Source organism: Meles meles, chromosome X (assembly GCF_922984935.1).
Source record: "Meles meles chromosome X, mMelMel3.1 paternal haplotype, whole genome shotgun sequence".
NCBI classification, from domain to species: Eukaryota; Metazoa; Chordata; class Mammalia; order Carnivora; family Mustelidae; genus Meles; species Meles meles.
In genome coordinates this window covers 7,689,795-7,702,225 of record NC_060087.1, presented here as the reverse complement: position 1 = coordinate 7,702,225, position 12,431 = coordinate 7,689,795, and the positions used below count along the sequence as shown (strand labels likewise).

Below are 12,431 nucleotides of genomic sequence, written 5' to 3'. Positions count from 1 at the left end.
GATGAATGAGTAAGTGAACCAATGAACTCTTACAGAAACATATTGCATAGAGGAGATTCAGGAACTCACAGAATTATTTCTACAGCAGAAAACAATACATAGGAGAAGCTGAGCTGTCGGTCATGGAAGTTGGCTGCAGAGTTATGACTCCCTTCCTCTTGCTATTGTGCTTTCACGTTGTCATAAACGCTAACGAACCTAGGATAATGAGTAAGGCAGGGACTCCCTTTGGGAATTGTTAATAAGGCTCCTTTGACTAATCCAAGGCAGCTTTTATTTAGTAATTATCATCTTTTGAGGCTTAGTCACAAATGGCTTATCACGGTTTTTAATTTCATCGTGCACAGCAAAAAACCTTGCTTTCTTGTTGAGTATTTCTGTGAAATGTCAAAATTCCAACCTGATAGGATCACTGACATGCAGAACTGCTGTGTGATAGATGAATTCCTCCCTCCCACATTCACCCTTGACCTAACCCCCTCATCTCTTTCCTCCCAACCTTCTGGATGTCATTCTCCAGCCCTTCTGCTTGCATCATTAACAGTAAACCTACAGATACATTCATTGAATAACGCATTTATTTAATAATGCATAATGATGCATATATATATATATGCATGTGAAAATATATTCATGGTTAGACTCTGTAGATCAAGGCAACATGTTGTTTTCTCCTCCTTTCTGGTGTAAGCTTAAGACCAGATACTTCATGTCCCCGCACTTTGTTTGCTGGGCTCTGAGCATTGAGGTGTGGTGTCGTGAGACCATTTGAACCATTATTTTTCCAGTTACGTGAGGAATTTGACCGTGGGGTTGATGTCTCTCTGGAGGAAGAGCACAGTGTTCACGATGTGGCTGCCTTGCTGAAGGAGTTCCTGAGGGACATGCCGGACCCCCTTCTCACCAGGGAGCTGTACACAGCCTTCATCAATACTCTCTGTGCGTAACACGGCCATTTGCCGGGACGTGTCCAGGGATTTACTGGGATGTCCGACTCACTCACTGGACCTTGTACATGTGTTTCCCAATGACTTTTTTTACTTCTTATTTATTGGTCTCTAATGAGTGGGCTATTTGGGGAATTTTCTGAGATTTACCCTGGGGAGACTTAGCAAGAAGAAAGTTGCCATAAAACAAAGAGGAATTTGGGATGCTTTCAGATGACCCCAGCCCAGTAGAAAGTGCTATAAACTGATGCTTCGGAGGAACAGCAAGAGCTCACATTGAGTCTGTGCCTTAAAAATGAGTTTGCGTTTCTGGTATGAGGAAGGAGGGAGCCATAGGAACTCAGAGTGAGGAAAGGGGGCAGGCAACATTCCAGGGAAAGCAGGATGGCCTAGCCCCATGGCAGGGCTTTCAGTATGGCTGCTTGAGGGCTATGGACCCAGATCGCATGGAGGAGGAAAGGGGGCGGGGTGGGAACAGGCCAGAGCAGTGACAGCCTCCACACTTTTCTTCCCCCCATGGCACAGTTAAAACAGGATCACAGAAGAGCGTGAAGACACTGCCATTGTGCCCTGGCTTTGGTTATTGCCAACAAAAAGTCAAATCCTTGTGGATTCCTCAACGGAAAAGGGCCTCAGATCTGCTATAAACTCAACTTTTAGAATGTTCACCAACTCCCAGTCACTGTTAGTAAATATTTACTGAAAATGAAAGACCACAGTCTACAAAGTAAATGATGAGAATGGCAGGGAAGGGAGAGAGAAGAAAGTAAGGGAATTGAAGCTACATTTCTTCCCCGGGAAGATAACGCTGGCTCCAGATGGTTCATTTCCCCGGGTCTACTTTATCTTTACGCCCTTCATAAGACCTTGTGCTAAATTGCTAAGCCAGCGGGAGAATGGGTGCGGTGGAACGTGACTGGCCTGGCTCATCCCTTTCTGAAAGGGGTTGAGAGAGGCCTCTTCTCGGGACCTGAATAGTGGGAGATCCCCCTTTAACTTACTCCGAATGCCTCCTTTTGCCTTGCTTAGTGTTGGAGCCAGAGGAACAGCTCGGCACCTTGCAGCTCCTCATCTATCTTCTACCTCCCTGTAACTGTGACACCCTGCACCGCCTCCTCCAGTTCCTCTCCATGGTGGCCCAGCATGCCAATGACAACGTCAGCAAAGATGGGCAAGAGGTATGATGTGCCCCTGGTGGCCCGAGATGCCGTGACTCTTCCTTTTTCCAGTTGCAGAAGAGTGGGTCGTCAATTCGATGACCTGCTTCACCTGGAGGAAATGGCACCTGCCCTTTCCTGACCCCGTTGTTGAGGTAGAAGGAGAACTAGGGCAGGCTTTTTTCAGGAGGGACAGTTCCTAGGAGCGCATAGGCCACTGGCGTCCTGTGTTTCCAGAATGCTTCTAAACGAGGCTGCCATTTTCCCCGATGATGCTTTATGCAAGACCTTGAATTTCCATTCGTGTGAAGAAGATGAGCAATGAGCTATGGAGGTGTTTACAGCTGCGACAAAATGGGGTAACGGGGGTACGGGGAGATTGCTGTCATTGTCATTAATTTGATCTGCTTCCTTAACTGGGGGCCCCACTGTGTCGCCACCTTGTGAGTCTTCCAGATTGTCCCTCAAGCTCCCATCTGCCCTACGGCTAAAGGTGTGCTATCCTCCTTTTAAGAGGTTCTTTCTCTCCTTAAACCCTTCCCCCAAAATCGACTGGCTTAAAGCCATGGAGAGTCAGTCCTGCTTCCAAACCTGGTAGAGAAGGAAGTAGAAGGATCTAGAAGGCCTGATCTGCCATCGCCATGCATCTCGATGCCACAGCATGTCAGCTACTGAACAGATTCTGCACAGTCCCGTGGGCCCTCCTGGGATGTTCTTGTTGAACCTAGTCCCCACTCGGCCCCTAGGGTGACTCCGCCCCCTGCCCATCTGAGGTCCTGGGGTCCGGTTCTCTTTGGTTCATATGCAGCCATATGCTTCAAGGTGGTTTTTGGTTTCACCCTCGGACAAAGGAGGTGCTGGCTTCAATTTTAGGTGACCAGTTAACAAGCAGCCTGTTCAGTCTTCACCATAACAAGGGCTCTGTTTCCCTTTTTGGTACGATCCAGTCATACTTCTCCTTGACCTTGGACTCCCCAGGTGATCTCAGACCCTTTCCTGTGCTAAGAACACTCATTACAAATCAAACACGAAGAGACCGAAGGCATTCCAAACTTATTCCACTGCAGAACCTTTTCTTTTCAATCCTTGTTAAGCAGAGCTCAGCCCTGTGGTGGATTCGGTTCTATATTTATCACGTTTCTTTCCTAAAAATCCTGGTCCTATATTTTTTTCCACTTTAATCCGGAACGGCAGTTCTGCATTTCTTGAGGTCATCCTCACTGTTGGTGCGAGAATGGAACTTTCCTGACTTAGCCATGTCTCTCTATCGTAGTTATAATTAGTGAACCCTCTGCTGGCTTCAGGCTTCATAATATGGTACCGACACCTTATTTTAGCAGACACAGCTCTCCCCGGGATATACTGTAATTCTCATAATTGTTAAGTGGTAGTTGGACTCCCCGCCTGGGTGTCATCCCTTATCAGCTACGGATGCAACGCAGGCTGTGGACTCACCTGCCAAATCACTGGGTGGAGCAGGGCCCTGTCTGCGTGCCTAGGCGCGCCCACCCCTCCTCTGGCGCTCCTGCAGTGGTATGGGAGCGGACGGCCGGGTCTTAGGTAACGAAGAAGGAGGCATCGATGAAAGCAGGAAGTCCGATGGAAGCAACTCTTGCAGTTTTAGAAACCTTTGCAGACACTCTCAGTCCAAATGCTGAACGAAACCCCATCACCTAGGCCCGAAGGAAGAAAAGATTCTGGGCTGGGGACCGACGCCCCTTGGCCTGTTGGCGCTGTAGTGTCGTCGCCCTCTCTCCGACCGCGTGCCAGCTGCATGCCTGAGGCGTTGTACGGTACGGTCAGTCCTCCACTGCACAAGGCTGCTGTCGCTGCCTCCGCATTTCAGAGGTGGAAAGCGAGGCCTAGAGGGGTTAAGGAACTCCGCCAGGGTCCCACAGGGACACAACTCTGGGGGAGGCACCCTGGACCCCCTAGGCACGGTAGATTTGCAGAGCGAGCATGACAGGACCCTAGAAGATGGCAGGAGAAAATGCGGAGGGAGGGGCTCGTCATTCTCATTCACACAACCTTCTCGTATGGAATAGTGGTCGGAGCCATCCAGTGACCAGTAAAGTCGCAGCTTTGGCTCAAACCCAAACTAGTCTAGCTCACTAAGAAGACAGGAATCTAGACTAGGAATTAGGGGGAAAAAAACCCATGGGTCTAGGTGGGGGTTTTCGAGCCTCCGTGTGATTGATATTTGGGACCAAGTAATTGTAGGGCTGCCCTGTGCATTCTGGGCTATTTTAGCAGCGTCCTGGGCCCTTATTCTAAATGCTTGATGTCGGTAGTGGCTCCCTACCGCGCCTCCGTTGTGACAACCAAAAGCATCTCTAGACATTGCCGAGTACCCTGTGAGGGGTGGCGAGGGGGCAGAGGCACCCCTGGTTGAGAGCTCTGGGTAGCTTTATAACTAACTGACCAGGTGTTCTTGGAGAAATCTGTTAACCTCCCTAAACCTGAGTTTCCTTACCTGAAGTTTGGGGATACGGAGTCTCCACCCGGCACGGCACGGTGGTTGGGAAGACTGGTTTACTCTAATCGACGGCGTTCCGGGAACAGCAAGGCTGTACGGGGAAGCACGAGATTGCAAGTGCTTCTGCGCACTCTCCACCTGAACCTGGAGTCAAAATGAAGGACTAGCAAGCAAACGTTCAAGCGGCGGGGGAAAGAGGAGGAGAGGTTTGCTTCCATGGAATGGTGAGATGTCCCAGGTGAACGGGCAGCCCACACAGCCATCTCGGTTGGAGTAGAGGCTCTGGAGTGGGAAGGTCCCGAGAACGTATGAGGGGAAATTGGGCTGTGTTCATGGAGTGCCGAATGCCTTTGTAAGGGGGTAGGTGCTGCATTCCTTTAAGCAAGCCCTGAACGTTTGGAAGGATTCCGCTAAGGCTGTATGCCCCATGCTGTAGATTGGTAGAGGTGGGGAGAGAGAGCCTTGGGAAGCCTCTGTGTGACTAGCGATGTGGGAAACAGCAGTTCGCGTTGTCAGTGTCTCCGTGGAACAGTGGCCTTGGTGTTCGAATCACGGACATCCTGGGCCCCGATCTGAGTGGGGTTCTGAAATTGTCCAGTTGCTGTTCCTGGGATGCTGTGGCCCCTAGGAGGTGGAGGAGGGGAGGACTTGAGGCAAGTGTGGAATTAGGGGAGGCAGTGCAGAGTCAACCCAGAGTCTCGGGAGAAAGGTGGCGAACACGGGCCAGGAAAGTTAGGCGTGGCTTCCTCGAGGAGACGTCTCAAGGGGCTCGAGTGAACGGACCATGTAAGCCCTGCGCGGGGATGGGGGTTAGCCGAAAGCCCCTCTGGTCGGAGTTCAGAGTGGAGGGAGAGGAACTGGCGGTTGTTTGTGAATATTTTGGTGGTGGTGGTTTGGCACGAGTACGTAGAGGCTACGGGATGGGCGCACTGCGGCGAGGCAGGACTCCAGCTGTCAAATACGCTCCAGAAACAGAGCAGCCTTCAGCTCTTCCTCTCGCCCGTTCGGTGCTCGGGCTTAGACAGGTTCTGTCTCTGCTGCGTAGTGATTGCGGCTTGCAACGTGCAGAGCTGTGGTCAGAGAGCGTCGAGGAGCTTGGAGCTGGTTCCTATGACCTAGAGGAAGAGGGAAGAGCACAGAGTTGGGCAGGGGGGAAGGTCTCAGCTTCCTCCTCTATGAGATGAGCATAATATTTCCTTTCGAATCGGCACTTACAGTGTTCTGCATCTTCAGCTAATAGGATCTTCATGATTTTGACAAGAAGGACATGAGAACATTTGTTGGCTGGTCCATCAGTGCTTTTCTGGGGGGAAAATGATAATGGCGTTTCGCTATCTGTGTTCACTTTGTCTGATTCCATTTTATTTGCATTGCTGCTTGGGGAAAAGAGAAATTCCCAAAGGGAAGAACGATTTCCTTTCTTTAAGAAAGAACACTGCAGGAACATCACGGAAACCTCTTGAGCCTGGAAAAAAAAAAAAAAAAACAAACCTAGTGGTTTTTCAGGTTGTCTAAGATTGCTCTGGTATTGCAGAAAATGTGGTGTGGACATGCTCGTTTTTGGTGGGAGAGTCTGTAGCCGGCCTTCAGTTCTTCACAGAGTCTACGAGGCAGAAAAGACCTTCCAAGCCACCGGCATAAAACCAGGATTACTGATCTCTGAGGAGGTGTAGACCTTCAGGAAATGGGAGGTTGGCTTTGGAACTGGAGAGGGACCAGGGTCTCGCCCTCCCCACCCCAATCCCAGCCTTTGCTTTAAAGTTTAGTTTTCCCATTGCCCCATGCTGGAACCAGGGGGAGGTGCTGGCTCATGAGAAAGATTGGGGCTGGCTTCTCCGCTGCTCTACCCCGCTCCTGGCTCCGGGCTCTGGACATCACTTCCCTGGGTGTTAAAAAAAAAAAAAAAGGACAACAGCCCAGCTGCTTCCCCAGCTTATAGTGCGAAAGAACTGAAAGAGCCTGTGGAAAGTTCCTAGTCCGGTGACCGTGCATGCCAGACTGATAATCAATGTGAGCGATTCCTGTTAGGTTTAGAAAGGCTCTGGGATGCTTATTTAGTGAAGATAAAATCAGTCGTTTAATTGGCTGGCTAATAATTAGCTCATGAGCCGCCCCCAAGGGCACGTGTTGTAACCTAGACCCCCGTAGAGGTAGATGCCGGACCACAGGCTACAAGGCTGGAGGCTGTCTTCGAGCCAGTCCCCTTTCCAGTCTCAAGCACAGTAAAACAAAAACAAATCACAACCCAACAAATAAAGCATTAACAAGCCACAGCAGCATGGTCTACAGCTGGAATCTCTGTGCCATTTTACGGACGGATTGGATTGCGTTCCCAGAATAGCAACAGGGGAAGGAGGCAACGGAAACAGAGTTTTGGACTGTCCTTGTGCTAAACATTCTTTTAAAGGAAAACAAAATCTCCTATTTGCTAATGTTGAAAAAAAAAATAGGAAAACCCTGATATGACTTTAAGGGGGTAGAGGGAAGCGCTCCAAAAGCCTAAGTTCCAAAGGGATGAATTTGAACATGACACATAGTTGATTTTGTCCTCAGCCGTAAATTTCCAGGAAGAGAAAGGAAAAGCAAATGAAAAAATGGCAACTTTTATATCCATGAAGTAAAATGCAGAAGAAAAATAATCAAACAGTCTACGGATAAAGAGTATTTCCGTGAAAATGCCCAGTGTTTACATGTGAAAGCATTTCACTTGGCAGGAGGCCTGAAAGACAGGCTCACCTTCTAAAAATAGCACCTGCCCTGTGCCATACCAGGATCACAGGCCGGGACGGCCACCAGCTCCAGCTCAGGGCTCCCCAGGACAAGGGTGGGACCAGGAGTCTTTCTTGTGGCTGTGAATCAGGATTCTTGAATTCTGTGCTGGGCACCCAGGTGCCTCTCAAAGGCTCTGCACGTCTTCCCAGACCAAGGAGCCCCACCGAGCAGCCACAGTCCCCACGCAGATCCCTGTGTTCCTAGATTTGCAACTAATATCAACAAGAGAAAGAAAAATTTGCCTAGCCTAGGGGTTCTCAACCAGGGGCAGTTTTGCCCACAAGGGACACGTCGCCATGGCCCTTGCCTGCCTTCCCTGCAGAATCCCCTGTGACGCTGTTTTGGGGGGTGAAGGGGACGGGGGTGCCTGGATGTAGTTTACGCGTTTCTGTTTTTGCATACGGTGTTCCTCCTACTGTGAAATCGTCCCTTGCCTCAGCTCCCCTGCTTTTTTGGCCTAACCAACTCCATTCCTCTTTCATGGTTTTGTACAAATATCACCGCGTCTTTGAAGTGTCCCTGGGGCCGCCAGAGTTGATAGCTTCATACCTTGCACCCACTCCCTGTAACTGGTATGTTTACTTCCCCTCTAGAAGGCTGGCTCGGATGGAGGGACAAGAGGTTGGTTGGATGGATGGATGCAAGGATGCAGGCCTGCATGGACTTCAGTATTTTTTAAAAGCAGACAGGGAAGACATTTTATATAGTACCAGTTTCACAACAGATAACTTAGAGATGTAAAGTTGTACTTAATATGCTATTGAAATGACCTCTGAGCTATGACAGTCAATCCAAGATATAAAACAAAAGGGAAGTGACGGTGCCCCTCATGGATTCTGCCAAAGGTGATATAGTCCTTGCAGGGGAAAAAAAAAAAAAAACAGGAAAGGAAAAAGGTCCCTTTGATTACCAACCCACCCAGCAGTTTGAAAAGCAAAAATAACACCAATCCTTGTGTCGTCCACTCTTACAGGTCACTGGGAACAAAATGACCTCTCTGAACTTGGCCACCATATTTGGACCCAACCTGCTGCACAAGCAGAAATCATCGGACAAAGAATTCTCTGTCCAGAGCTCAGCCCGGGCTGAGGAGAGCACAGCCATCATCGCTGTGGTGCAGAAAATGATTGAAAATTACGAAGCCCTGTTCATGGTAAGTGGCTTTCCTTAGGCAGAACACCTTGGTAAGCTGCCTCGGGCTGCTGGGCTGCAGACCAAAACTCACGCACACCATCTCTGGTCTGCAGGGCCAGTCGTTGCCCGAGTTCACTGGAAGCCAGGCAGTTTCAATAGAACTGGAAATGTACAGAGCTGTGGTATCCCTGGAAGTTTGTGATCCCACGTTTAAACAAACATACCCAAGTTGTAAGTTGTATTTTGTTGTCCCCTAGACCATGGCCACATTTTGGAGTGATTTAATTATCCAGATAGCGAGGTCCCTGCTCAAAATATTGATAACATCCTTCTTTTGGGAGTTATCTGTGGCCCTCCTGAATTCACATAATCCATAACCACCCCCCCCCCCCCCGCCGCCCCCGTCGACGGCGTCTCCTCCAAGGTCAATGTTGATGTCTTACCTCCTCCATGAAGCTTCACCTCTCTCTCCCATGTCCTTCTCATGTCACTTCTTTGTCCCTTAAAACCCATCACTGTTCTTATTGATGTTTATCTTACTCGACATTGTGTTACAGTCCTTTATACTAGTTCCTTTAGTGGTTTCTAAATGCATCTGCAACATGGGCTGTGCCCTTGTTCTCTTCTCCCTGTATCCTCTGTACACTTTTGGAAGGCCCTCCATCTGGCAGGCACTCAATAAATATTTTTTGTATTTGTATTGAATTACCAGTTCCTGTTTTCCTTCAAAAAACTGCACTGCTTACTCCAACTTCCCTTGAAACATTAGAACAGATGCCAAGCCTCTTCTATTTCTGTTCGCTGCTCATATCGCATGTCAGAATTTACAGGAACTTTCTCCATGTTTCCTCTCCCATTTCTCCTGTCCATTTGCAAACGCTCACCATAAATCTTCCCTATTCCGCTAGAGCCTCGGGTGGCCGCTTCAGCCGAGCGTGTCAGTTCCCTCTTTTGCAACTCCTTAGTACTGTGTCTGCAGTGATCACATGCCCTGCATGAGATTCACTTCCACGCCCATATGGTATTTTTGTCAGTTTGAGAGCCGGTGCTTTACACTTTGCTCTCTGCGTCTTACCTGTGTGATCATGACCAAGGACTTCAGCGCTCGACAAGCATCGATTTTGGCTTTTATGAAATGGGAAGGTTAAAAATACACCCTATTCCCCAGGGGGCTTCCCAGAATTATTTGATACGTGAAAGCTTTCCGCAGGCTATGTAAATGTTCACTAAGAATCTCGTTGGTTGGGCAGCATGAGCTGGTCCACATCTCGGGACTTCGGCACAAACAGACGTCAAGATCTTATTGATGTGAAGTGTAATCAGACGCGTGTCAGACAGCTTTGCAGCTAATGACTTAGGGTCTTGAACTTCTGGCGTCTTGAGACGCTGCGATCCTCTGGGATGTTATGGGCCGTACCTAGAAGGGCCATCCGTCACGTCCACTCAAATCCCATTACACAGGCCATGCTTAACCACAAGGGAAGCCAGGAAAACGGATTCCTGCTGGATGCCCAGGAAGAAGAGAAAATGGATTTACACACAGTGGGAAAGTTCACTGAGGTAGAATGGTGTCTTGCTCCCCTCTGAGTCTCTGAAGCACTGTTCTGTTTGCAAACAACGAACTCTCAAAAAATATGGAATTAGTCATTGCCTGCGTGTAAGTTTCACACTTCAGCCAAAACCTTCATAATTAACTACATATTAGGATGAATCAAATAACTGAACTTTTCACCATTTTCTTCGAGTTTTAAGTCCCATGTCATCTTGCCAAGTAGTCTTGGCATGACTTCATGCTCTCGGGATTTTTTTTAACAAAATAATGCCTCTCACCAATCTGAATTCTGTTCTCTAAATTCCATATTCTAAGCAAAGTTCTTTAGATGAAACCACAAATCATCAGGCATTTCTTTTCCACGCGGATACCAACACAGCCTTTCCTGGCCACCGTTTCCTGCTGCCCGGACTATGGAAAACAGCAGAAGAGCATCAGTCCATCAGTTCCACCTTTTCCAGCATTTTCTTCGCTTGCTGTTCTTGGGAGACGTTGATGCCCAGGGTCTCTGGGGCAGTAGCTTACATTTGTGCCTTTCCTGGCCACCTGGTCTAAAATACACCCCTGCCGCCGCCCCCATGTGCACACCCCCTCACTTCCTATTCCCTCTCCCTGCTTTTTCTCCATGGCACTCATCACTATGAATACAGGGTTTTACTAAGTTCTCTCATTTGTTGTGTGTTTCCCCACTGGAACGAACGCGAGCTCTGTGACAGGATGAATTTGTGCCCATTTCCACCTACTTTCTTTACTGCATCCCCCCTGTGCCTGGCACATGGTAGAAACACAAGAAATACTGGTTGAATTAATGAATGATTTGGTGGTAGTTCTGGAACATACAATTTCCATATTGTTAATTTTTACTCTGTATACATATGAAAAAGTTTACACATGGAGGAATTAAGGATGCCTTTTCAGAGTAAGTGAAAATTAATACAAGCATTCTTGATTTCCTAGACAGATAATGGGAATTACGTATGGAGGGGATAAAAGGGAGGAGAGGTGAGATGAAGATTCCAAGCCAAGGTCAGTAAAAAGCAAACCGGCTCTGGAAGCAGGAAGCTTTGCTATAGTTCTTTCTTTGCTCCACATCAACTTTCTGAGATGACTGCTTCTTTAGGTATCAGAGGACAAGGTTAGAACGAATGAAAACCAAGATTCCTTCTAGTTCTAAAATCTACACGGTCCTGTGCCCTCGCCCCGACTTTACCTCTTTTATTTCTAGAAAGCACAAAAGAAAACGAACCTTATCGCTGGCGGGTCCTCTTGGCATATTTGGCATTTCAGAATCTAGTTGGTCAGCCTCAAGCTGCTGGCTGGTTGGCAAAGCCGGTCCACGTGGGTGGACAAAAATTCAGTGGTGTGTGTCGCTGTTTTGTTTTGTTTCTTAAAGAAGCTTTCAGAGTGAGCACAATAATCCCAAGCAAGGATGGCCGAAGCCCAATGGCGAAAGAGGCCTTGCTCCGCACTGGCATTAGAAAGGAAGACTTGTCAGGAAAGGTGGCAGAATGGATGGATGGAGTGGTCCTGCAAACCCCCAGAGGCCCGGCGACCACGCAGACATTTGTTCTGAGTGTTAATGATGTCCTCCATGTCCTGGTGTAGAGACTGCGTCTCCCATGTAGCAGAGGCATGTGAGTTAGTGAGAGAGGCAAGACAAGAGCCTGACTTTGTCCCATCATCAGGAGAGGGGCTTACATTCAGAGGCTGGCGCAGGCTTTGAGAGGCTGGCTAGGATAGGCTTTCACACTGGTTGTTTGCTTTTCAGCCACTGGGTTGGAAATCCTAGAGCTGGAGACAGGTCCCGATAACAGCCCTTGTGATCCCTCTGTGGAAACCGAGGCAGCAGATTCTAAGAGTCACTCTCAAGCTGGAGCTTGCCACAGAGAAGCAAGCAAGCCACATCTTGGGAAACCCCCAAGGTGCAGGAAAGACCATGAGCTTTGGAACAAGCTTGCAGAGTTCACATCCTTGCTTGGCCGTTTTTTTGCTATGTGACCTTGGGCCCATGCTCAACTTCCATGAGCCTTGGGTTTCCTGTTGTACCAAAATGAGTTGAAGCTATCTCCTCTTTAGGATTATTTTGAGAATAAGAAGTGACATTTTAAGGTCCTTGGGAGAAGAAGTAACATATACTAGGTACGCGGAAGAGATCGCTGGTGTCACTGCGCGAGATCGAGAAGAAGCCCCCTATCATGCGCTTGCAAACGCACCAGCTGTGTGGGGGTGCCCACCGTGCCCGCTCTGTCCCGCGCACACACACTCCTCCTCCCTTCCCTGCTCTTCGGTTTCCTCTCACACTTCAGCTCACTGTATAATAAATATACTTACTTAGGATGCATATTTAAACCTAATAGAATGTAAACTCCTTGGGGCGCCTGGGTGGCTCAGTG

The 12,431-nt window shown here is 48.6% G+C and overlaps 1 protein-coding gene across 4 annotated transcripts in view; it reads left to right on the top strand.

Annotated features, from left to right (window-relative positions):
• The window catches only part of ARHGAP6 (Rho GTPase activating protein 6), a 502,257-nt gene that overhangs the window by 462,974 nt on the left and 26,852 nt on the right, over positions 1-12,431 (top strand). For all 4 annotated transcript variants that reach the window (XM_045995547.1, XM_045995548.1, XM_045995546.1 and 1 more), the window contains 3 exons: positions 789-939; positions 1,977-2,125; positions 8,326-8,505. In XM_045995547.1, the coding sequence (XP_045851503.1) occupies positions 789-939; positions 1,977-2,125; positions 8,326-8,505 (480 nt within the window). The remainder of the gene's footprint in view (positions 1-788; positions 940-1,976; positions 2,126-8,325; positions 8,506-12,431) is intronic.